Genomic DNA, 26771 nt, shown 5'->3' with positions numbered 1-26771 from the left:
GCAGATGAAGAAAACTAAGTTCAGAATGGTGAGGTATCTTGCTCAAGGCCCTAGCTTAGCTGGTGAGTGGTGAACACAGGATTCAGACTCAGAGTCTGGCTCCAGAGCAATGCCCTAAACCAATGTCCTATACCTTACTCAATGGATGACTAGCAAATGGTACCATGGGTTTCTAATTCAGACCAATATTCTTTTCATTACACCAGACTGAATCTTATCTGGAAGATGAAGAAGCTGGAAACAAGACTGAGTGCCTTGCTCATGGTCACATGATGAGCTAATGGCTGAGAATCAACTTCTTTACTTATAATCTAATGATTTTCCTATTATCCCAGACTGCTGGGAATGAAGAGAAAAATACCTAACTAAGAGCAAAAGTAAATGAGGAAAGACCTCAGGGAAATAAAACCTAAGACCTCTAAAAGATAAAAATCTTCTTTGTCTCTTTGCTCTGCCATTTATTTGAATGTGATTCTGTCCTTCATGCTACTGACAGATGCCTGTGCTCATGGACCAGGGACCTCCCTACATGGGAGAGAGGCAAGTGATGAAGAGCAGAGGGGCTTCAGGGAGGCGTGGCCACCATGGGGCACGCTTGATGTTCTAGGATTTGGCCAAACTGCATGTGTCTGTGCTGTATATGTTAACATGGAGAAATGACATACTAATCAGGCGGCTTTGCTGGAAAGTATAACCATTTTCTGATTTAAAACATTCTATAGGAAAAACTGAGTATGGGGGTGTGGTGATGGATAATTGTATGCCAACTTGGTTAGACTATAGCATTCAGTTATTTAATCAAACACCAATCAAGATTTTGATGTGAAGATACTTTGTACATATAATTAACATCTACAATCAGTTGGCTTTAAAAGGGATTATTACCCTTGATAATGTGGGTGGGCTTTCTCCAATCATTCAAAGGCCTTATGAATAAAACCTGAGGTTTCTTGGAGGAAAAAAATGTCTGCCTTAAGACAGATTCAACTCTTGAGTTTCTAGTTGATCTGACCTATGGATTTCAGATTTCCCAGCCCTCAAAACTGCATAAGTCAATTCCTTAAAATAAATCTGTATCCATCCATCCACCTGTCCAGAAAAAGGAAGAGATCCTATTGCTTCTGTTTCTCTAGAAAACCCTGACTGATACAAAGGTTTTTCCAGGACTGCAAAGTACTGTGAGAATACGGGCACACAGATCCACCTGACATACAGTTTGTGAAAAGCAGAAAGCAAATGAAAATGGAGGAAGCAAAGTTTCACTGAGGAGAGAGAACACTACATGCCCCCACACAGGCGGGGACCAGGGCAAACATTCCTTTCTGCCCCTGGGTCACAGCAGGCAGTTACTACCACCTCAGCACAGTCGCAACTGAAAGTGATGAGCTTGCTGTGAGACACAGGCCCAAGGACCCACGAATCGCTGAGGCAATAAAATGATAGCTGGGAGTAAAGAAAACACACTTAGATTTCTAGGAATTAACAACAAGGAAGGTGTTCGGGGCATAATAAAAGCATCTTCTCCCTGAAGACTGACAGTGACCTCAAGGCGTCTCCCCCATGTGCTGCTGAACACTTAAAGATAGGTACTATTAATTCTTCGCATTCCTCTGGGCTTCCACTGTATAACTTTCTAGGCTGGGGAGAGTTATGGGATCTGCTTCCCATTTCAAAAATAAGTATGTCTTTCGAATTTCTTCCTCACCACCCTCCTCACCCTCATCATCACTTCCCAGCAGTCCCATTCCCGGACGACTGCTTGGGAGGCCAAGAGGGAAGGTGCAGAGCAGACGGTTAATCTCACCTTGGCTTCTGAAGTGGGTTCCAAGAAGCACAGGCGATTCCCGAGTCCCTCGGCTGCCAGGCAGAACTTCCTCTGCTCCTTGTGAACGTTGGCGATGCACTGGAGGACCACTTCATCTTCCTGCCAGGGGAACAGAGACCCATGTGAGGAGCAAGGGACTACCTCCCAACACAGAGCCAAGCCCCTAAGGCACCCTGCTGCATCTTCATCAGGTCTGCTGAGGGCACATGCCTTTGAATATTAGATAAAGGAAAGTTTGTTCCTCGCATGGCATACCTGAGCTCCTCCCCTGAGTCAGGATTCTACTCATCTCTGGGGAGTGGGGTAGCAAGGACTTGGAAGAGAGGTACTACTTAAGTTCACAGCGTGAGCCTCCCTTCTGAAACGTACAAACTGCACACCATCCAGGTAAGCAGAGGATTTCAACCCTTGAGGGAACCTTAAACTAAACCTAAGCAATTTCTCCAAATAAACAAACAATGAGGGAAACTGAGATGGCAGCAGAGATCAGAGGGAGGCAGGATCTGTGGAGGGAAGGTCCATTCTATGACAGGCTGGAAAGAGACATACTTTGTTGGAGGAGAGGGATGTATGCAGTGAAACGCATTCGGAGACGACAGAGGAGGCTGTGGAGGATACCAGCAGATGCCTTTAATTTTAAATTCTCTTTTATATTGAGTTATAGCTGACTGAGAATGTGGTGTGTTTCAGGTGTACAGCAAAGTGATTCAGATAAACACAAGCATATATAACACAGGGAACTCTACTCAATACTCTGTAATAATCTACATGGGAAAGGAGATGCATTTTAGATATGCATCTAAGGAAGATTAAAAGGAAAGGAAGACTGAGAGAAGCCTTGAGGATCCAGGCTGGAAGGACGAGTGGTCAAAAAGAAAAGCCAAGGAGAGGACTTTCCTCCTAGGCGGCAGCCTCAAAAGCAGCCCTCCTCCAATTGCAGACACCTTGTTTGAGTGGCATTCCTCTGCTTGATGGTCCAGAAATGAGGCTGACCTCCATTTACAGGAACATGATCACCCCCTGCACAACCCTGCCTGACCAGGAGCGGCAAACCTCTTCCTTACCCATCCCTCCATCCTTGCTCCTCCAACCTGTCAGTCCACATGCTCTCTCTCCACCGCCACCTGACCTCGGGTTTCAAACATCAAAGATGACTTCCAGGCATAGTTGAATTAAAGGGGGAACCAGAGGCACCCCAGGTGTAAGTGCTTCTTCTCAGCACTTGCTCTCCTGTTTCTCGTCTCAGTTCCAGATCCCCTTGTCTTAGTGTTAATCCTATCCTACAGTACTGGAAAGGCACACTAAATAGACATGCTTTTTCCTCCATGGTGCCTACAACACATCTAGTCACATGGAAAAATGAAATCCTCTATGTGGTGGGAGCATGAAGAGATTCAGTAGGACCAACCCCCACAAAGAGGTCTGCAATGCCCAGGGATTGGCCAGCGGTGACAGGGAAATTTGAGACGTCACAAATCACAGACATATGAGGTGAACATTGAGGGGATAAAAAGGGCTCCATCCTTTCACTAGCCCTGAAATGTCACTGTTCATCACTAAATTGAGTCAGTAATAAATTCAGGCCTCTGCTTCAGAATTCAGTCTTCATTTGAGTTGAGACAGAAGAAAACTCCAGAATATCACTTCTCTCGAAATGTGGGCTCAGGGGGATCTCTGAAAAAAATGAAGTTTTTCCCCAGGCAGAGTATGCTCCAGATCCCAGACCCAATACCATCCCCCTGGGGGGCACAGGGAATGGGGGAGGATTCTGAGTTGTCAAAACTTCAGAAAGGTGCCACAAAATGGGCGTGGCAGTTCAATGGTCTGTACTGCAAGAGGCAGTCCTCAAAACACATAATTTTTCCATCCAAAATGTCAAGAAGACCTGTTGAGAAATACTTTAAGTATCTCCTACCCACGTACCATTCACCAATGGAAACACGCATTTGGAAATCACAGAACTGGATCTATGGACCAGATTTCTCACAAAGGGAAAGTCAACAAAGTTTTCTTTATAATATGTGTCTTAGAGAATCACCTTTCCCATGTTCTTTCCACCCTAAAGTGCCCAAACCATCTTGCACTAGCTGCCTCAGGGATCTATTTGTCTTCTGAAATTGACCTGTGCTGTAATTCACATCCTCATAACCTAGGCTACCAATCAACTCACGAAATAAAGGAATTGCCCTGGCTCAGTAACCACTTCCTGAAGAGCATTCACATGCAGGCACTGTCCAAGTCAGCACTCTGGGGGATACACGTGACTGTGAGGCTCTGGACCAACTTACCCTTCTCCAAACATGTTCACTTTTTTCCACCTGCTGTCTGGAACTGTACAGCTTGGACTGACCTGGCTGTAGACACCACCTGGCATGGCAGCCTGTACCTGCCTTCCCTCCAGACAGCAGCTATTAGCACCACAAACCTTCAACAGACAGACATCTGGAGCCAAAGAGTGCTTGACGCGGAAATCTTTGCACCATTTGGAATCATGAGATGAGTTAATTTAACTCATTTCATTAATTCTCTCACTCCCTAGTGGAACACAGAACACAACCCCTTCTAGGCCATTACCAACTCTATTTAGTTTACTCATCCCTATACTGATGTATGCTTTCTCCCCTCTTGTTATCTCTCTTCCTTTATCCCTTTGCTTTAAAGCAAATCTGGGAATTTCCAGATAATGCTATTTCCGAGGAAGCCCCGTTAACTGAAGGCTGCAAATTCTCCCACTTTTGCTATCTTTTCTTCCAGAAACTCTAGCTCCCCTCACAATCCTCACTGCCAACTCAGATGATTACTCTTCAACTCAGGTGCCCAAAATCTTCTATTTTGAGACACATGATAGCCAATCTCCACATCTTCTTTGGCAATCTATCAACAGACTAGTTACTTCTCCCATCCTTTATCTGACTCTTAATGACAATTGGGGAATTTGATAAACATTTTTGTGTGAATTCAACTCACATTTATTGAGTGCCTTCCAAGGGCAAAGAATTCTTCCAGGGTATCATGAAGTACACCAGGTTTTGTAAGAGGTGATATGTTAATATTGTAATAATGGAGCTGACATCTGACAGGCCAGCCCACAGCCTTTCTCCACTCTGCTTTAATCATCATCTCAAGTAATTTCAAGGTTCTTGTGGACAATCTATTCAAAATGAATCAGTTCAGTTCAGTTGCTCAGTCGTGTCCAACTCCTTGCAACCCCATGGACTGCAGCATCCCAGGCCTCCATATCCATCACCAACTCCCGGAGTTTACTCAAACTCATGTCCATTGAGTTGGTGATGCCATCGAACCATCTCACCCTCTGTCGTCCCCTTCTCCTCCTGCCTTCAATCTTTCCCAGCATCAGGGTCTTTTCAAATGAGTCAGGTCGCATCAGGTGGCCAAAGGATTGGAGTTTCAGCTTCAACATTGGTCCTTCCAGTGAACATTCAGGACTGATCTCCTTTAACATGGAATGGTTGGATCTCCTTGCAGTCCAAGGGACTTTTAAGAGTCTTCTCCAACACCATAGCTCAAGAGCATCAATTCTTTGATGCTCAGCTTTCTTTATAGTCCAACTCTCACATCCATGCATGACTACTGGGAAAACCATAGCCTTGACTAGACAGACCTTTGTTGGCAAAGTAATATCTCTGCCTTTTAATATGCTGTCTACTACTACTACTACTAAGTCGCTTCAGTCATGTCCGACTCTGTGCAACCCCATAGACGGCAGGCCACCAGGCTCCCCCGTCCCTGGGATTCTCCAGGCAAGAACACTGGAGTGGTTTGCCATTTCCTTCTCCAATGCATGAAAGTGAAAAGTGAAAGTGAAGTCACTCAGTGGTGTCCGACCCTCAGTGACCCCATGGACTGCAGCCTTCCAGGGTCCTCCGTCCACGGGATTTTCCAGGCAAGAGTACTGGAGTGGCGTGCCATTGCCTTCTCCGAATATGCTGTCTAGGATGGTCATAACTTCTTCCAAGGAGTAAGAGTCTTTTAATTTCATGGCTGCAGTCACCATCTGCAGTGATTTTGGAGTCCCAAAAAATAAAGCCTGCCACTGTTTCCACTGTTTCCCCTTCTATTTGCCGTGAAGTGATGGGACCAGATGCCATGATCTTTGTTTTCTGAAAGTTGAGCTTTAAGCCAACTTTTTCACTCTCCTCTTTTACTTTCATCAAGAGGCTTTTTAGTTCCTCTTCACTTTCTGCCATAAGGGTGGTGTCATCTGCATATCTGAGGTTATTGATATTTTCCCAGCAATATTAATTCCAGCTCATGCTTCTTCCAGCCCAGCGTTTCTCAGGATGTACTCTGCATGGAAGTTAAATAAGCAGGGTGGCAATATACAGCCTTGACGAACTCCTTTTCCTATTTGGTACCAGTCTGTTGTTCCATGTCCAGTTCTAACTGTTGCTTCCTGACCTGCATATAGGTTTCTCAAGAGGCAGGTCAGGTGGTCTGATATTCCCATCTCTTTCAGAATTTTCCAGTTGATTGTGATCCACACAGTCAAAGGCTTTGGCATAGTCAATAAAGCAGAAATAGATGTTTTTCTGGAACTCTCTTGCGTTTTTTGATGATCCAGTGGATGTTGGCAATTTGATCTCTGGTTCCTCTGCCTTTTCTAAAACCAGCTTGAACATCTGGAAGTTCATGGTTCACATATTGCTGAAGCCTGGCTTGGAGAATTTTGAGCATTACTTTACTAGCGTGTGAGATGAGTGCAATTGTGCAGTAGTTTGAGCATTCTTTGGCATTGCCTTTCTTAGGGATTGGAATGAAAACTGACCTTTTCCAGTCCTGTGGCCACTGCTGAGTTTTCCAAATTCGAAATGAATACCTTGACCTAATGATTGCCCCTCTGCTTTGGTAACACACTCTAATGAAACTTCCTTGTCATGACCTAGAATGAATCCAGTTCTAAAATCCAAAACTGGACTTTTACTATACAGATGCACTCTTCTCTCTTGCTTGCTTTCTCATTGCACTATTCTTGCTTTCCCCTTCAGCAAATTGGCCGGTTCCAAGAGAGCACACTGCCATCGTCATTATTTTCTCCACCTGAGCAAGGAAAATGATTGATTTTTTGGAAAGATAAAACATCACAACTTTGAAGTTTGGGGAGTTTTAAAAATATTGTGTACTAAATCATATAAGTAGAATCTAGAAAAATGGTATAGATGATTTACAAAGTAGAAATCAAGACACAGGGAACAAACATGTGGATACCAAGGGGGAAAAGGGGAGTGGGATGAATTAGGAGATCAGGATTGACATATATACATACTGTTGATACTATGTACAAAATAGACACCTAATGAGAACCTAACTATATGGCATAGAGAACTCTACTCGATGCTCTGCAGTGACCTAAATGGGAAGGAAATTCCGTTCAGAGGGGATATATGTGTACATGAATATATATGAATCAGTACAGCTGATTCATGTTGCTGTATTGCAGAAACTGACACAGCAGTATAAAGCAACCATACTCCAATAAAAATCAAAACAAACAATAAATAAATTTATGAGGGTTATTTTTGGTAACATTCTCAACTTGTTTGAACCTTGCTTCACTGAAACACAATCATAAATTTTTTCCTTTTTCATAGGACTTATAGCAGACTTAACTCAGTCAATATCAAATAATAATAGCTTCCATCTATAATAGAAAGAGAGGCAAACTAAAGGGAAGAAAGCACTAGTCTGGAGGGCATAATAATCAGAAACAGTAAGACCTTTCAGACCCAGCCTCTGTCCTTGGGTGGGCGTTATGAATCTCCTGGGGCCCCAAGAAATTATCTGCATAAGACCGCAGAAGGTTTTCCTTCTTTTACCAAATAAGTCAAAAGGTCTCGGCCTGGCTTTGAAAATGTCTCCACCACTGAGTTCTCCCCTCCACCTCTCGTCTTATCTTCCTTCATTCCTATTGCCTACCATCTCCCAAATAAGTCTTGCTCAGAGTTCATGGAATGCTCCTCCTTGAAATCCCTCCTTCCTTTGTTCAACTCTTGAAATCCTTCCTTCCTTCATTCAACTCCATATTCTCCTAGTTCTCCTCCCTTTCCGTTGGATCCTTCCCATGTTCTCTTTCTCCTGCCACCCCTAAATATAGGGATCACTCAAGGATGGGTCTTTGTCATTTTCCCTTAGAAATCTCACTCATTCTTCAGGCTTCCAGGTTTATTCTGAGAGTCATTATGCCATCTGTACTTCCAGTAGGGCTAGTGGTAAAGAACCTGCTTGCCAATGCAGGAGACATAAGAGATGATCCCTGGGTTGGGAAGATCCCCTGGACAAGGGCATAGCAACCCACTCCAGTATCTTTGCCTGAAGAATCCCGTGGACAGTGGAGCCTGGTGGGCTACAGTCCATAGGGTTGTAAAGAGTCAGACACGATTGAAGCAACTTAGCACACACACACTCACACACACCTCCAACCTGATGGCATTCTATAGTTCCAAATCTCCACCTATTGATCCATGGACTTCTCAACACCTCAAACCAATGTGTTCCATTGTATCATGTATTCATGATACATGAATATTCATCTTTTTATTATGATTCCTGTATTTGTCAATGACATATCCAACCCCTCTTCAGCCCAGGCTCAAACACCATCACCTTCTATCTGAGTCTTCTCTCTCCCCTCTTCTGCAACATATGGACCAGAGGAAGCAAACACTGGAGCTCTAGAGCTCAGAACAAGGCTATAACAATACCCAAAGCAGTCTTCCTTTGGTCTTTTACTGGAGGCACAGCCCTGACTTCATCATTTTCCTGCTGAAAATCCACAATGACTCTACACTGTCCACAAAACAAATATAAATTTCTTAAACCAGTATATAAGGACCTCCACGTTCCAACTTCTTCCCTACAGACGTCTTTGCCATCTCTACCTCTGTGCCTTGATTTGCCGTTTTTCTGTGATCACAGATTCGCTGGCCTCCCAAGCTCAGCTTAAATATCATATTCTTTATGAAGTCCAGGTCACTATGCCTCTCCTGCCAAACTTCCATAGCAATTATTACTGTCCTCTTGCATAATGATTATTCACAATATGCCGTATCCCCAGTTATGTATTTGGAAATGGCTCACATTTGCTGATCTCTGACTGTGTAACAGGCACTGTGTTTTATGGACAATAACCCATTTAAACTTCATGTCAATGCTGTGATGTAGGTACTATTGTAATCTCCATGTGACAGATGAGAAGCCCCTGTGCAGAGCAGTTAAGTAACTTGCCTAAGGTCTCCGGGTGGCAAGGGGTGGAGCCTGGTATCCAGTCTGGACAGACTGTATCCACATTCTCTTTCCCAACTTCTCTCAGTTGGCCATTTACCCCTTGAAGGCAGGGTCCCCATCTGGTTCACCTTTACACCTATTGGGATACTCACAAGCATGGTGCCTTAAACACATCATTCACCCAATTATAACTTATTAAGTGGGCGTGTTTCCACCTTGCAACCCCAGTTAATTACAAACTCTGTTAGAGCAGAAAACAGCTTCCCCATCCAAGCTGGGAATGTAATGTGTTTGGTAAAATCATGTTGGCTGATTGGAATACAAAATCTGATTAAAAGAAGAGATTACTCTCATGGAACAATAGTTTTTGTAGAAGGGGTCACTGCTTCACTGATGAGTCAGAACTGAGTAAAGTTATAAAAAGAGAATAGATATTGACATAAAGAAGGAATGGGGAAGAAGCCATAATGAGGCTTTGGAGCCCATTTCAAAATTTCTTAGTTTCTGTTGCTTAATTATTATTGCTGATAATAATAACCATTCATTCTATACCAGACACTCTGCTGAAATCTAGCCTCCCCTCCTAGATGATATAACACTCATAACAACACAACCATTCTAAGAATGAGGAAACCAAAGCTCTGAGGATTTAGCTAATTTTAATGAATAAACATTTAATGAACAGTCACCATGTGACACCATGTTCCAGCACCTCAGTTTAGTCCTTACAACTTCCCTAATATTCTCTCTATTCATAGATAAAGAGGCTGAAGCATAGAGAGCATAATTAACTTGCCTAGCATCACACCACATGTAAGTAACAGTTTCCAACCTTGAACCTGGGATTACATGAATCAGGAGCCTGTCCTCCTGATCATGATGCCAAAACAGCTCTTGACTCCAAGAGAGTGACCTTAGCAATAGATTTGAAATACGTCTTCCTGATTCTAAGGCCCATGGTGATGGTGTTGATAAAAATAAATATATCCTGGCCCTCTCACATGGTGATCCAACTTCAAAAAGTAACCAAATCAGAGAGCATGATGCCAGAGAAAACAGCCAGAGACCTTAAAATCAAATAAAATCAAATTTCTCAGTGTCCCATGACTATAACGATGGAAGGAGTGAACATCATCCCTAAACTTGTAGCAGTGCAGGGTGGGTGGGGGGATGATTAAAATCCAAGGTATATCGTATATCAGCATCCCCCCAAGCCATGTGGTTCACAAGCGCTGGCTATTCCTGTCATAGCTCCAGCCTGGGTGGTGCTGAGTGATTGTCCCCGAACAAGAATATACAGCCTTTGGCTCTCTTGGCTGAGATGTCCTATTATCACAGGTTGCCTCTGACAACGTTCTTCCCATACCCCGCTAGAGAACTTTGAACTTGAAAATGAATGGAGCTTGCCTGTTCTATTCCTGCTGCTTCTTTCTTATACCCCGACTCCCAGCACCAGGGCCAGAGAAGGTCTGTGTTTGCCATCTTGGAGTTGATGGATGGGGGCACCCTGGCTCCCTCTCTTCTCTCTGGGTCATTTGTAGAGGACTCTTTGGGACAAAACAAAATGGCTGAGAGCCCTATTTAAGGTCGGGCATTAGGCAGTTGACGACAGCCCTATAGTTAGCTGTGCACATCACCGGTGCTGAGCAGCTCGTGAGCAGGGGCATGTGGGACAGAGCGCAGTCCAGCAGATTTCATGGCCTACCTTTAAGTGCAGACAGGACTGCAGAGGACAATCCATAACCATTTATTGCTTTAAAAAGGAATATGTGGCCTCGCCACTCTTCTTGAACAGCAGGCACTATTTTGGGAACTGATACAGTTAGAGCTATCTGCTAAATATATATACAGACATGGGTGAGAGAGCTTATTCCAAGGCTTTACCCAAAAGCATCTCTTAAATGAAAAATAAGTGGGTTATTGGGATGACAGGACCATCTACAGACTGTTTCAGAAGGATTAACAGTACTGGCAGTCTACTGTGCCCTAGGTATCAATCATTTTAACTATTTGCTTCCTCAGATTCTAAGCTCCTCAGGGGCAGGAACCTCTCATTTCCCTGTGAATCCTCAGTGTCTGGCATAGTGGCTGGCACTGAGTAGAAAAGCACATACTTGTGAATTTAATGAAAGAACCATATATATTGAAAATTAGTAATATTAACAAAATACTGACATATAAAAATTGCATCATGAAGATATTTCTGCATTTCCTTCCTTGTAGAGTCTAGAATGTCAACATGGAAACAGTTGGAATGTTATATAAGGCTCTGCAATATCCTGTTCACTTCTACAATGGCTCAATGAGACCTACAGATATTCTTAATCCCATTTTAAAAATTATTAAGCTACTATCTCTGATTCCTTACTACTCATTGCTTGTTGCACAATGCAATAAAATGGAAATGCCAGGATCCAAGAGACAAAATTGACAGAGTTGATAATTCCTTCCTTTGTAAAATACAGTCATCATTCGGCTCATAGGGTAGACTTTCTCTTGCATGTTGCTCCTATTCGAGAGCATCTCCTTCTCAGGTTCCTTGGCTGGCCACGCCTCATCTTCTCCTCTGTAATGCGGGAGCTGTGCCCCCACATTATTCTTCAGAGTTCTTTTCCTTACCTGAACTCTCCTCCCTGGTGATATCATTTGGTTTCATGGCTTTAAAAATCATGTGTAGTCATTAATATTGTTCTTGTTTAGTCACTAAGTTGTGTCTAAACACTATGCAAGCCTATAGACTGTATGTAGCCTGCCAGGCTCCTCTGTCCATGGGATTTTCCAGGCAAGAAATACTAGAGTGGGTTGCCATTTCCTTCTCCAGGGGATCCTCCTGACCCAGGGATCAAACCCTGGTCTATTGCATTGGCAGGCAGGTTCTTTATCACTGAAGCTGCCAAGGAAGCTCCAGTCATTAATACTAATGACTCTCAAATTTGTATAACGTGCTTAAACTTCTTTTATCTCCAACTGCTTAACAGGTTCAACTCATAATCATGTCCCTTGTGTGTTCCTCCTGATGGTCTATCTCAGGACATGGCAACTCCATTCTTCAGGTACTCAGGCAAAAGAAAAATCTTGAATTAATTCATTTTTTTCTCACCTCACTTCCACACCAGCAACAAATCCTACCAAATCTATCTTCAAAATCTATGTGACTGGACCAGCTTGCATCCTCCTCACCACACCACCTGGTCACACCATCACCTCTTGACATGATTACTGCAAGCACCTCTGAACTTATTTCCCCCTCATCTCTCTTCCCTACACACTAGCTAGAGGAAGGTTTTTACTGAGATCCTATCTCCCCACTACTCAAAACTCTTCAGTGGCCTTCTGTCTTACTCAGGAAAATGGCAGGATTCTTACTGTGGTCCTAAAACCAGCCCCACTTGCCTTTGATCTCTCTTCTTTTGCTTGCTTAGTCTCAGCTGTACTGGCCTGGTTCTAGGAGCTTAGATTTTTGAAGCACGCTCCGCCCTCCCACCCTTTGCCCTGGCTCTTTCTTTGCCAAGGATGCTCCTCTCCAGTTCTCCACAGGGCTCCTTCCTCACTTCCCTTAGGTGTCTGCTCAGTGTCAGTTTATCAGAGAGGCCCTCCCTCTATGAAATTACACCCCCATTCCCACTCCGCACTTTCCATCTTGCTTCATCTGCCTTCCTTCCCCACTAGCACTTACCACCTAAGAACATGTACTTGTTTGTTTCTTATCTATTCCCTCCTCATTAGAACGTAACCTCCATGGATACTGTTTTGGCACCACTAAATCTCCAGTGTGTACAACAGAGCCTGATACAAAGTACATGAGTATGTGCTCAGCCGCTCTGTCTTGTCTGACTCTCTGCGACCCCACAGACTGTAGCCTGTCAGGCTCCTCTGTCCATGGGATTATCCAGGCAGGAATACTGGAGTGGGTTGCCATTTCCTTCTCCAGGGGATCTTTCTGACCCAGGGATTAAACCTGCATCTCCTGAGTCTTCTGTGTTGGCAGGTGGGTTCTTTTTACCACTCAGCCATCTGGGAAGCCCCACAAGGTAGGTACTCAGCCCCGAGAAAAAGACTAGAGGTTTATTCCTTTGCAGGAATTGTGCAATCATTCCTCAGACTCGTCTGGGATTAAGGGCTTATGTTAAAGGCTGACAAACAAAAGAAGCAACCCACAGCCTGCAGGCAGGGACCTGGAAAAAGTGTCCTGTTTTCTCTTGATAACTTTTCCGACTGCCAAGAAGACTGAATTTGAAGTCTGGTGATACAGTTGCCACAGCCTCCCCCATGGCTTGGTCCTTTTGGAACTTGCAGAGAAGAAGGCAAACGGGGAAAGCCTTCCCTGAGCTGATTAGGGAGATCTGCAGGCCCTAGGGTTCCCAGGTGCAGTTCACTCCGTCAGGTAGACTAGGCAGCTAGCCAACATGGAAGAATGCAGTGACCTGTAACATCGTCTCCAAGAAATAATGGTCAATTTATTTAAATTTCCGATCCTCACAGGGTAGAAAAATAATGATCGAGTTGGTACCAGGCAATTTCAGGCCCCACAGGAAGGTTTGCTTTATTTTTCCCCAATAAAATTGTACATAACTTGATATTTTGAATATTCTCCCCCAAAGCAAGTGAGTGACCATACCCAGGAGCATACACATACCCCTTTGGTTTCTTTCTTCTTCAGACACATCAGCCGGGGTAAAGAGTGAGCACAAAAAGCTAGACTACTATAGCAATCATGATGTTTGATGTATAAGAGGGAGCAAGGGTTGATAATAGTCACGACAGGGAAAGGTAAGTCTGTGGATCTAACATTGCTCTGAACCTAATTTGGAAAAGGTGGGGATGTAAATTGGTGCAGCCACCATACAGAACAGTAGGAAGGGTCCTTAAAAAACTAAAAATAGAATTATCATATGACTCTGCAATCCCACTCCTGAGCATATATCCAGTTTAGTTCAGTTCAGTCGCTCAGTCGTGTCCAACTCTTTGCGACCCCATGCATCACAGCATGCCAGGCCTCCCTGTCCATCACCAACTCCCAGAGTTCACTGAGACTCACATCCATCGAGTCAGTGATGCCATCCAGCCATCTCATCCTCTGTAGTCCCCTTCTCGTCTTGCCCCCAATCCCTCCCAGCATCAGAGTCTTTTCCAATGAGGCAGCTCTTCACATGAGGTGTCCAGAGAAAACTATATTTGAAACTATACATGCGCCCCTAGTTCACTACGGCACTGTTACAATAGCCAAGACATGGAAGCAACTTAAATGTCCACCGACAGAGGAATGGATATAGAAGATATGGCATGTGTATACATACATAGATATAGATATTTGTGGGTGTCTGTGTGTGTGTATATATACACACAGAATGGAATATTAGCCATAAAAGAATGAAATCTTGCCATTTGCAGCAATATGGATGGACCTAGAAATTATCTTATTAGGTGAAGTCAGACAGAAAAAAATAAACATCACATGCTACCACTTATATGTGGAATCCCTCCCTAAATGATACAAATGAACTTATTTACAAAGCAGAAACAGACTCACAAACTTAGAAAACAAACTTACAGTTACCAAAGAGGAAAGAGGGGAAGGGAAAATTAGGAGATTGGGATTAACATACACCCACTGCTCCTGCTGCTGCCGCCAAGTTGCTTCAGTTGTGTCCGACTCTGTGCGACCCCATAGACGGCAGCCCACCAGGCTCCCCTGTCCCTAGGATTCTCCAGGCAAGAATACTGGAGTGGGTTGCCATTTCCTTCTCCGATGCATGCATGCATGCATGCTAAGTCGCTTCAATCGTGTCTGACTCTGGGCGATCCCATGTACAGCAGCCCACCAGGCTGCTCTGTCCACGGAATTCTCTAGGCAAGAGTACTGGAGTTGGTTGCCATTTCCTTCTCTGATATAATGCCTGAGTATATCCTAATAATAAGTGGCAAGGAGACATGGAAAGGAAGCACAAACAATATTGGCCATGAGTTAAAAATAGCTGGAAGATAGGCAATGGGTTCATGAGATTTCTTATACTATTTTCTCTACTTCTGTATGTTTAAAATTTTCCATAATAAAGCTAAAAAAAAAAAACCTACAAAGAACTAAGATTAGAGTTGCTGCTGCTGCTAAGTCACTTCAGTCGTGTCTGACTCTGTGCGACCCCATAGACGGCAGCCCACCAGGCTCCCCCGTCCCTGGGATTCTCAAGGCAAGAACACTGGAGTGGGTTGCCATTTCCTTCTCCAATGCATGAAAGTGAAAAGTGAAAGTGAATTCGCTCAGTCATGTCCGACTCTTCGCGACCCCATGGACTGCAACCTACCAGGCTCCTCCGTCGATGGGATTTTCTAGGCAAAATAGATAATCAATAAGGACCTACTGTGTAGCACTCAATATCCTGTAATAACCTATAATGAAAAAGAATCTGAAAAAGAATAAATATATGTACAGGTGTAGCTAAATCACTTTCTTGTACACCTGAAACCATCACAATATTGTAAATCAATTATACTACAATATAAAATTAAAAAATTGTTAAGCTTTAAAAAAATAAATAGGGAGTGTGAACAGCACACTTTTTAATCTCCCATGTTTGTATCATAACTGCTGATGCATTTGCAAGCCACCTTCATCTTGAGAAACCATGAGCCTTGAAACCCTAGAAAGAGACAAAGAGTATCCAATTCTGACTTTACCAACGACACTACTGGGAGACCCTGATGAACTGTGCAGTGATACCTACATTTTTACATTAGATCTAGTCTTTAAGTCAGTTTCCTTTAATTTTGCCATTGATTCTGGGATCTTTGTTATACCTCTCTGACTTGAGGTATAACACCTCCCTGGGCTATGTAATTCACCTGTGGCAGTTCACCCATTTTAAATCAGATCTTCTAACAATCCCTGTGCTTGGGGGAGTAGGCCACAGTACCATCTGCTTCTGTTTCTTAGACATAAACTAAGCATCGAGTTTCTCTCTACTGGCATAAGGTAGTGCCTCAGATGGTGAACTTTCTGGAATTTTCCCCTTTAAGATTTGTAGAAAAAGCAAACTGAACTAAAATACCCTACATGTAGCTTATACTCTGTGTGCATACCAACTTACTGACAGAGGTTGCATCTGAAAGCAAGAACAAAGCATCTAGCAATTTCCATACACAATCTAATAGCTAGGGAACACTGTTCCTCTCTCAAAAAAGATGCTTGATGAAGTTAGTAGACTATAATGAAATTTATGGACTGACATTGAGAAGGAAAGTCTTTGAAAATAGGTCACTTAAAGGCAAAAGAAGTGTTCTCATCATTTAATGGTGCATAAAACCCTATCAACTGTCCAGGGGTAGTTTCTTTAAAAAAAAATATATCCATTTCATCCAGCTTACATTCAGTCATGCAAGAAATACTTGTGTGCCTACTGCTGCACCAGATTCTGTTTCATGGCCTGGGGTGAAGTGGTATATACAAAGGTGAGGCGTCTGCCCTCCTGGAGCCCCTAATCCAAGTAGATGACAATGTGGTCATACAGATCAGCTCAAATAGGCTTTAGGTGGCAGTGGTTTGCAGAGACGATGATATAAGATGATATAATTCAGAATCAGATGAATCTGAGTAAGACAGAAGAACACAGGAATGGTTGAGATACTTCTCTCTCCTTTCTGACATTTTCTCTCTCCTGACTGAACTCCTGTATGTGTTTCTATGGGAGAACTGACTCCTCCATATTGTAACTCTTGGATTTCTTATTAAAATCTCCCTTACCAGATCTTTTTCTGCTTGGCAGGCAAGGATAATATCCTGCTCATCTCCATCTTGTTTGTATGGTATTCCCTGGTGGCTCAGATGGTAAAGAATCTGCCTGCAAAGTGGGGAACCTGGGTTCGATCCTTGGGTTGGGAAGATCCCTCGGAGAAGGGCATGGCTAACCACTCCAGTATTCTTGCCCGGAGAATTTCATAGACAGAGGAGCCTGGTGAGCTACAGTTCATGGGGTCGTAGAGTCAGACATGACTGAGCAGCTAACACTTTCACATTCCACATTAATAACCATATGGCCAACATGCCATATATGCTTGTTAAATGAAAATCATGAAGGTGGGGAGAAAGGGTGGGTCAGAATGGTGGGTCAGAGCTGAGTAAACAGCTGTGGACCTAGAGCGCCAAAACCAGACACTGTCCGGGATCATAAGACACACCTCACGAAAAAGCAGAGGACTCATGGGAGCCAAGACAAGCCTGTTTCTATTAACAGGGATTCACCTGGACACATCCTCCTGGAGCAGAACTCAGCGTTTCATTCTCAGAGTCTAATCTGGGGTTAAAAGCTGACTACTGTGTGCAAAAATTTCTCATACTTGATGCTTTCAATTCAGTGAGGAACTTGCTATCACCAATCAGTGAATACACAGCACTGAGGAAAGGTATGTGCTAGTAGGCAAATTAAATACGAGGAGAACCCACCAGGTGCAGGTTTAAAAACTTCATATTTTGTAACATTTCAAGAACCTCATCGCGTTAGTCATCAGTATGCACATCGTACAGGCAGAGCCACTTGGGCATAGGCTCAGAAGTGGTAAGTAACAGCCTAGAGTCAGACGTCATTGCTTTTGTTCATCCATTATTCATTAATTTATGAAGTATTCATTAATGCCTATTATACGCCATGCACTACTAGGTCCTGAGAAGACAAAAATGCATCTGAGTGAGTGAGTAGGGATTTAAATCTTGTTCAGTGTGATTCCAAACCCACATCGTTCCTACTGTACCAAGGCCTTTTGGTGAAGAAAGCAGTTCAGTAATTTAATAACTGACACCACTCCCACCTTGTCATGCTGTTGTTCAATTTCTCACCTTACTAGGGCTGGTGGAGGTATAGCTGGAAGACTTTAATTCAAGGGGTAGTTTCCTCTTTCCTAAATAAGATATAAACACCCAATTGTTTCTTTATCTTAGTCAAATGCAAATAGAACTTCAAGCCCCAGGGTCATTCTTTTTGGCTACAACCCATCCCTGCCATTCACTACCATACTGTTGATCAATAGCCAAGTTGTGTCAGACTCTTTGCGACCCCATGGACTGCAGCACGCCAGGCTTCCCTGCCTTTCACTCCCAGAGTTTGCTCAAATTCATGTCCATTGAGTTGGCTATGCCATCCAACCATCTGCTCCTCTGTCACCCGCTTCTCCTCCTGCCCTCAAGCTTTCTAAGAATCAGGGTCTTTTCCAATGAGTTGGTTCTTTGCATCAGATGGCCAAAAGTTCTGGAGCTTAAGCACCAGTCCTTCCAGTGAATATTCAGGTTGATTTCTTTTAAAATTGACTGGTTTGATCTCCGTGCAGTCCAAGGGACTTTCAAGTCTTCTCCAGCACCACAGTTTGAAAGCATCAATTCTTTGGTGGTCCACCTTCTTTATGGTCCAGCTCTCACATCTGTACATGACTACTGGAAAAACCATAGCCTTGACTATATGGATCTTTGTCGGCAAAGTGATGTCTTTGCTTTTTAATACACTTTTTAATTCACTGTCTAGTTTTGTCCTAGCTTTCCTGCCAAGAAGCAGCTGTCTTCTAATTTCATGGCTGCAGCCATCATCCTCAGTGACTTTAGAGCCCAAGAAGAGGAAATCTGGCACCTCTTCCTTCTATTCCCCTTCTATCTACCACAGATAAGACCAGAAGCCAGGTTCTTAGTTTTTTGAATGTTGAGATTTAAGCTGGCTTTTTCACTCTCCTCATTGACCCTCATCAAGAGGCTCTTTACCTCCTCTTAACTTTCTGCCATTAAAGTGATATCATCTGCATATCTGAAGTTGTTGATATTTCTCCCAGCAATCTTGATTCTAGCTTGTAACTCATCCAGCCCAGCATTTTGCATGATGTGCTCTGCTTATAAGTTAAATAGGGTGACAATAAAAGGTGTTGTCATACTCCTTTCTCAATTTTGAGCCAGTCAGTTTTTCCACACAAGGTTCTAACTGTTGCTTCTTGCATACAGGTTTCTCAGGAGACAGGTAAGGTGGTCTGCTATTCCCATCTCTAAGAGTTTTCCACAGTTTGTTATGATCCACATAGTCAAAGGTTTTAGTGTAGTCAATGAAACAGAGGTAGACGATTTTCTGAAATTCCCTTGCTTTCTCTATGATCCAGCAAATGTTGGCAATTTGATCTCTGGTTCCTTTGTCTTTTCTAAACCCAGCTTACATATCTGGCAGTTCATGTACTGCTGAAGCCTGGCATGCATAATTTTGAGCATAACCTTACTAGTATGGGAGATGAATTCAACTGTTGGTAGGTTGAGCATTCTTTAGTACTGTCCTTCTTGGGAACTGGGATGAAGATTGACCTTTTCCAGTCTTGTGGCCACTGCTCGGTTTTCCAAATTCACTGATCTATGGAGTGCAGCACTTTAATAGCATCACCTTTTAGGATTTTAAATAGCTCTGCTGGAATTCCATCACCTCCACTAGCTTTATTGGCAGCAGTGTTTCCTAAGACCCACTTGATTTCACACTTCAGAATGTTTGGCTCTGGGTGAGTGACCACATCACTGTGATTATCTGGGTCATTAAGACGTTTTTTGCACAGTTCTTCTGTGTATGCTTGCCATCTCTTCTTGATCTCTTCTGTTTCTATTGGGTCTTTACCATTTCTGTCCTTTTTTGTACCCATCTTTGGATGAAATGTTCCTTTGATATTTCCAATTTTCTTGAGATCTCTAGTCTTTCCCCTTCTGCTGTTTTCCTCTGTTTCTTTACATTGTTCATTGAAGAAGGCCTTCTTGCTCCTCCTCGCTATTCTCTGAAACTTTGCATTTAGTTGAGTGTACCTTTCCCTTTCACCCTTGCTTTTTGCTCCTCTTCTTTCCTCAGCTACTTGTAAAGCCTACTCAGACAACTACTTTGCCTTTTTGCATTTACTTTTCCCTGGGATGGTTCTGTTTGCTGCCTCCTGTACGACGTTATGAACCTCTGTCCATGGTTCTTCAGGCACTCTGTTTACTAGATCACGATCACACTGCTTGTCCGTAAATCCTGCCTGAACCTAAGAATTTTTTTTTTTAAGTTTCAGAGTGTACTACATTCTATGGACAGGCTTAGAAAATGCAAGTGACATCAGAATTAGCAAAAGTCCTCAGAAATCTTAGCCAAGCCAAAATCTAATGAAAACCCAATAAAATTAAAAGCATATGAAATAGGGCTATTTGATTGCTTGATTCTTTTTGTTATACAGATTAGAATTTACTCCATATCTCAGGTGAAAAATAATGCCATATTGCCTTTTTTTCTAAATATAGTGACATCTGGCTCCAGATTTTAACTTGCAATGATTTCAATCTCAGTCATGTACAGGGAAACTTTCCCTTCCCCAGAGCTATATAACAATCTCAGGAGATTTATACAGTCCATAAAATTTGGAGCAAAGCAGCTGGTCCTTGGTCCATCAAATTGCTGTCAAGATACCCATTTTCCAAGCCTGTGTGGTCCATTTGCTGGCAGGAATCCAGTAGTTCTTCGCCCTTCTTAGAGACTGTGGTCCCCAAGTCTTGGTGCTTCAGGATCAGCATCTTGAGTCCCATCATCTTACCATCTCCTGGCTAGTACATGGGCGGGGCTGGAGGTGCTCCTATGAAGCCCCTGCCATGCTCTTTCCCCCTGCCTCCAAAAGCAAGGCTTTGCCGGGTCTGGCAACTTTGCCTCCCCCGTCCAAGCCTCAGGACCCATCCCCTATCAGGACCACTCCAATTTTCACCTCGAAGAGACTCTGGAAAATAAAAGTCCTCAGGACAAAAGGAAGTCCCAGGTATCCAGGACTCAAAGCCTAGCCTGTCTGGATGAGAATGAAAAGAAGTAACTCATTTTTATTCTATATTATTTTTTCTCCAATTTCTGTCATTTCGATGAGTCAACAGGAAATGACCAAACCTGTCTCTGCTGCAAAGCAGGGGTGCTCAACCATGGAGACATGAGAATCACCTGGAGCACTTTTAAACTATGCTGACACCAGGGCCCCATCCTGAGCCAAATAATGGCAATCTCTGGGGAGCGATGCTGGGTGCGGTCTCACCAGGTGACCCACGACAGTCAGAGTGGAGAACTCCTTTCCAGGCTCAGGTCAGAGGTGACAACTGGGGAAGTCAGAGAAGACTGGCAGATACCCTGATACAGATACAGAATCTCAGGGGAAAACGAGTGACCTCTGGATGCAATAAAAGGAAAATTCTGGGGGAAAGCAAGTATCCTCGTTTCCTTTTAATCAAGGATACAAAAGCTAGGCCACAGTTATTCTGAGGCCCTCCAGTCATTTGTCATGATGCAGGCCCCTCATCAGGTTCAGTTCAGTTGCTCAGTCATGTCCGACTCTTTGTGACCCCATGGACTGCAGCACCCCAGGCCTCTCTGTCCATCACCAACACCCGGAGCTTGCTCAAATCCATGTCCATTGAGTCCATGATGCCATCCAACCATCTCATCCTCTGTCGTTCCCTTTTCCTCCTGCCTTCAATATTTCCCAGCATCAGGGTCTTTTCCAATGAGTCAGTTCTTCACATTGAGTGGCCAAAGCACTGGAGTTTCCGTTTCAGCATCAGTCCTTCCAATGAATATTCAGGACTGATTTCCTTTAGGATTGACTGGTTTGATCTCCTTGCAGTCAAAGGGACTCTCAAGAGCATACCTCATCAGGTATGTTTCTCTAGAACACAGCCTGATGCCCTTTTTCTCTTTTTTTGCTAGGTATTTATAATACTGCCTCATGAGACTCCTTTTCCTAAGTACAGGGGATAGGAAGATGATCTGTCAGCTATAAGTGAGTCACCAGGAGAAACTAACATCTTGCAGACACATCCAAAACCAGTGAATCATAAAGTAACAATGGGCTGAGAAGTTTAAAACAGAAAGCTAGCCAACCAGCCAGCGACTATTTATTGACTATTTTCAGTGAACCTGAAATTATCTATGCATGAAACCTGTGGATCCTTCCTCTTTTTTCCCCAATGCACTCCCAAACCCATCCTGGACAAGTAGGAATGAATTTCTGATAACTTCAGAGAAGAGTAAGTAAAACCACTCTGAATTAATAACGCTCTTTACATTCCCTAAAGAAACTGAAGAGTTTTGTAGCTAGGGACAAACAAGCCTCAAAATGGATAAGGGAACTATTCAGAGTTGCCCAGTGGCTGATTTGGGAAGAGAGGCAGAATAGCTAAATGATGTCCCAAAGCTAACAGGTATCCATCTGCTTCTTTGCCTTGTATTTTCTACCTGGAAATAGAGAAAGCAATGTTACTCTTCTTTCCTAGAGGTGGGGTATGTTTATGTTTGGGATCACACAATGTTGCATAATTTGAGTGACTTAGAAGTAAATATATTTCAAACAAACTTCTGAAATCACAGCTCATCTATAGGTGGCCATGCATGTGTTGAACATAAGCAGAATTCTAGTCACTGTAATATCTATGGTCCTAGGGATAAGAACCTTTCCTTTAATAATTTTAGATTGTATATCCCTGAGTTGACTTAGAGTTAAGTAGTACTATTCATTGCTTTTATTCATTTATTTGTTTTTAACTTTTTAAAAATTGAAGTATAGGTGGTTGGGAAATAAGATGGTTGGGAAATTAGGAAATTGGAATCAATATATACACACTGCCACACATTGAACAGTTAACCAATAAGGACTTCCTGTATAGCAAAGAGAGCGCTACTCAATATTTTGCAATGAACTATATGGGAAAAGAATCAGAAGAGGAATGTGCATATACGTAACTGTGCTGTCCATCTGAAATTAACATGACATTATAAATCAACTATATGTCAATTAAAAACAAATGAATGAATGAGTAAAAGATATTAGAAGGGATTAAGTATACTTCTGAAGAAAAATAGAAATATAGGTGATTTACAGTGTTATATATATAATTATTGTTTAGCTTTCTTTTTTTATTAAGCAGATCAATGATACAGAAAGGCCCCTATTTTATCCTACAAGTCAAGACAATCTCATGCTCAGTTGTGTCCAACTCTGCAACCTCATGGACTATAGCCTGCCAGGCTCCTCTGTCCATGAGATTATCCCAGCAAGAATACTGGAGTGGGCCATCATTTCCTTCTCCAGGGGATCTTCCCCACCCAGAGACTGAACTCGTGTCTCTTGCATCTCTTGTACTGCAGGATTTACCTACTACGCCATGGTTACAATTAACTGTAGCTCTGATGATTTGACTGACTCAAACGGTACAGAGCAGACCATCCCAGCAACAGCCCAAAGCAGTATCCATCTCTACCAGCAAAATACTAAGAGAGTGCTCATGACCTCCCTCTTCCCCACAAGGAAGGTCAGGTTCTCTGTGCAAATATCCCTCCAAACCAAGATACAGGGAGTAAAAACCATCTACGTGGAACCATAGCATGTTTGAAGGAGTAGCATCTCATCAGTCATTGAATCTAAATTTCTCGGGAGCTCATTCACACAAATGAGGGAGAAAAATCACAGGCGCAGCATCAAAAGAGAAGATAAAAACCCACTGAAAGATGTAATACTAATTTTCACACTTTTCTTTCCAAATTAAAAACCTCCTCTGTTATGTGCTAGCCTGCTCTGTCTACCCACAGCCAGGGCCTGTTAACTAGTTAATTCTCTTGGCATTCTGTGAGATCATTTCTTCAGGTTTTATTAGAGTTATTTAGCCTTGGGAATTCCGAACAGAAAGGAAATTTATTATCCATCTGCAAGTATGGGAAGGACTGATATATGGAAGATGGTGACCATCTGTTATCCACTGAGGTCAGAATGAGACAGGAAAGCTCTGAAGATATGGAAGAAAAGACTAAAATGAGATATGAGGAAGGTCTTACTGAAAGTGAGGGTTAAACACGACCATAAATTATCAAGATTGGATTACAGTTATTTACAAATAGAATACAGAACTGTCTCCTCTGGCAGTGTTTAAAGTATCTTGTGATTGGAAATTCAGTAGAAACACAATTGCAGAAATAGCCATTAAAAGAAGATTATTTTTGGTCGATTTACCCAATTTTAGCATCTTGATACTCATGCATTAGAGGATGTGAGCTCCATGAAAGCATAAACTGTGTTTAATTCTCCCTTTCCTCTGTTTAACATGGCATTATGTGCAAATAAATAGGCAATAAAGTATTTTTGCTGCTCTTTAACAAGGTAGACAGTTGTGCCTAATACTTTTGTCTAGAGCCAGCATCAAAAGACCAGGATTCCGGGGGTCTGTCCCTTGTGACAAATGTGACAATGTGACAAAGCTTCATCCATTTACTTCATGATGTGTGATATTCTCTCTGCTCCTATGGCCAGCTGCTTTCACTGTAGGTCTCCAGTAAGCTCCAGTTTGTCATATATGCGGGATCTTTTCTGACTTTTTTTTTTTTTTTTTTTTACCTATGAGGCTATTGGACTGCAAGGAGATCCAACAAGTCCATCCTAAAGGAGATCAGTCCTGGGTGTTCATTGGAAGGACTGATGCTGAGGCTGAAACTCCAATCCTTTGGCCACCTCATGCGAAGAGTTGTCTCATTGGAAAAGACCCTGATGCTGGGAGGGATTGGGGGCAGGAGGAGAAGGGGACGACAGAGGATGAGATAGCTGGATGGCATCACCGACTCGATGGACATGAGTTTGGGTGAACTCAAGGAGTTGGTGATGGACAGGAAGGCCTGGCATGCTGCGATTCATAGGATCGCAGAGTCGGCACAACTGAGCGACTGAACTGACTGACTGATGAGGCCATGGGCACTGCAAATCTCTACATTTTTCTTGAAATGTTTTCTCTTTTGGCTTCTAAGGCAGCACATGACCTCCCAGTGCATTCCCTTCATCTCACCTCTCATTCAGCCTCACTCGTGCCTAGAGAGGTGGGGGCTCCTCAGGCTTCTGTCTGCTCATGCTATTTACCAAGTGATTCCATTCAAGTCACTGGTTTCAACTCACAACTCCTTCACTTACAACTCCTCAATCTCTCCTATCTGTGCCCAGGCCCCTATGTTAGAATCAGTAAAATGATCATCTCCATTTGGATGTCCCTGATGAACAAGTCAATTCATCCAAAGCCTCTCATTACCCTTCCTTCCCCAACTTTGCTTCTTCTGCACTCCCTGTATGGGCGTGCAGGGACCATGCATGCATCCACATGCCCATGGCAGGAAACTGGAAGTCATCCATAGCTTCTCCTTCTCACATACCCTTTCTTCCTCCTCTCTTCTCCATTCCCACTGTTCCTACCTTGTTTTAGGTCCTGAGGATCACAATAGCTTCCTTACCAAGCCTGGCCTTCTGTTTCACTGCCCTCCCCCAACCCTCCGTGCTCCTGACAGAGCAACATCCCCAGAAAGCCTATCTGAGGAGTTCACTCCATTAGTTACATCTCTCCAGTGGTTTCCCTGTAACTTTCAGACTCCTCCTCTGGCTCCTCCCTCTTCTCTACAGCTTCACTCCTCCTCATCTGGCTCCTCCCTCTTCTCTACAGCTTCAGTTCCTATCCTTGCCCCCTCTGTTCCTCCCTCAATGCTAAACTTCAGTCCTCTGGAGGTACTACTGAAGTGCCATGCTCTCCTCTTACCTCTGAGTCTCTGCACGCACTGTTCTTTCAGTCTAGAACACCTATCCCCAAGACACTGCCCATTTTCTAAGACTTGGGAGACACATCTTCCAATCTGGAAAGGACCACCATTCTGTTTCCATAGTACTCGTTGCATATTTATTACCTTGTACCCTAACTGCAGCTTTGTCTGCCTCCCTCTGCTGGCTATAAGATCCCTAAAGATGTGGACTATGTCTGATTCTCTGATTCATCTGTATGCTGAGAACAAGACTGTGCACAGAGAAGGTACCCTGGAAATGCCTCATGAATGAATGATGAGCTTGTTGGCCCAGGGTCTTCAACTTAGCCTGTTATACAATAGAGTTCATTGTCTAATTTCTAGTTTTTTATTTGTTCAGCCAGGCCACTGGATGGGAAAGTCAGTGGAAAGAAAAGGCCAGTGTGACATGCAATGGAGCAGCAGGCTGGTTTCAACATTCTTAGGAGCGGGCGCCTCAACTGCCATCTCTTTACAAATTAAAAACCTCCTCCGTTATGTGCTAGCCTGCTCTGTCTACCCACCGCCAGGGCCTGTTAACTAGTTAATTCTCTTGGCATTCTATTCTTCAGGTTTTTATTAGAGTTATTTAGCCTTGGGAATTCCAAACAGAAAGGAAATTTATTATCCATCTGCAAGTATGGGAAGGATTGATATATGGAAGATGGTGACCATCTGTTATCCACTGAGGTCAGAATGAGATAGGAAAGATGTCTGGTTACTCTGGTTTAAAAGTGCTCAACAACTGTGTTGCTCCTTGTTTCTTAGCCTTCAAGTCTTCTCTTCACTGGTATCTCATTGATGTCAGGAGCCATGGTTTTCTCTCCTCCATTCTCATCACAGGACTTTGCCAAGTGAGCCCCCACCTTAGAAAGAACTAAAGGGACAGACCAGCGGGATGTCCTCCAGCCTTACTTGAACTCCCACTATGCCTGTTCAGGTTTTGAGCAGCTGCCAATTTTCAAGGGCAGTTTCATCCCCCAAGCCTGACAGGAACTCAGCAACTCCTAGTTCAACACGAGTCCATGTCTGCCTATGGAGCCTCAGAAAGAACCCATGGCAAAAGAAAGCCCACGCCTAACGTGTTGTGCCTCTTCAGCTGAGTCCAAGGGTTGCTCAGTGCT

At 43.3% G+C, this 26771-nt stretch overlaps 1 protein-coding gene across 7 annotated transcripts in view; it reads right to left on the bottom strand.

Moving 5' to 3' along the window:
* The window catches only part of RYR3 (ryanodine receptor 3), a 565051-nt gene that overhangs the window by 376259 nt on the left and 162021 nt on the right, over positions 1 to 26771 (bottom strand). For all 7 annotated transcript variants that reach the window (XR_015135045.1, XR_015135046.1, XM_086322065.1 and 4 more), the window contains exon 2: positions 1805 to 1924. Coding sequence is in view for 5 of the 7 variants with exons in the window: in XM_086322065.1 (XP_086178191.1) it covers positions 1805 to 1924 (120 nt within the window). In the remaining 2 variants the exon portion in view is untranslated. The remainder of the gene's footprint in view (positions 1 to 1804; positions 1925 to 26771) is intronic.

This window comes from Bos grunniens, chromosome 10 (genome assembly GCF_055505025.1).
Source record: "Bos grunniens cultivar Pamir isolate PY7600 chromosome 10, Bosgru_T2T1.0, whole genome shotgun sequence".
Taxonomy (NCBI): Eukaryota; Metazoa; Chordata; class Mammalia; order Artiodactyla; family Bovidae; genus Bos; species Bos grunniens.
Note: the sequence above shows the minus strand (reverse complement) of the source record. Positions and strands in the feature narration are given on the sequence as shown.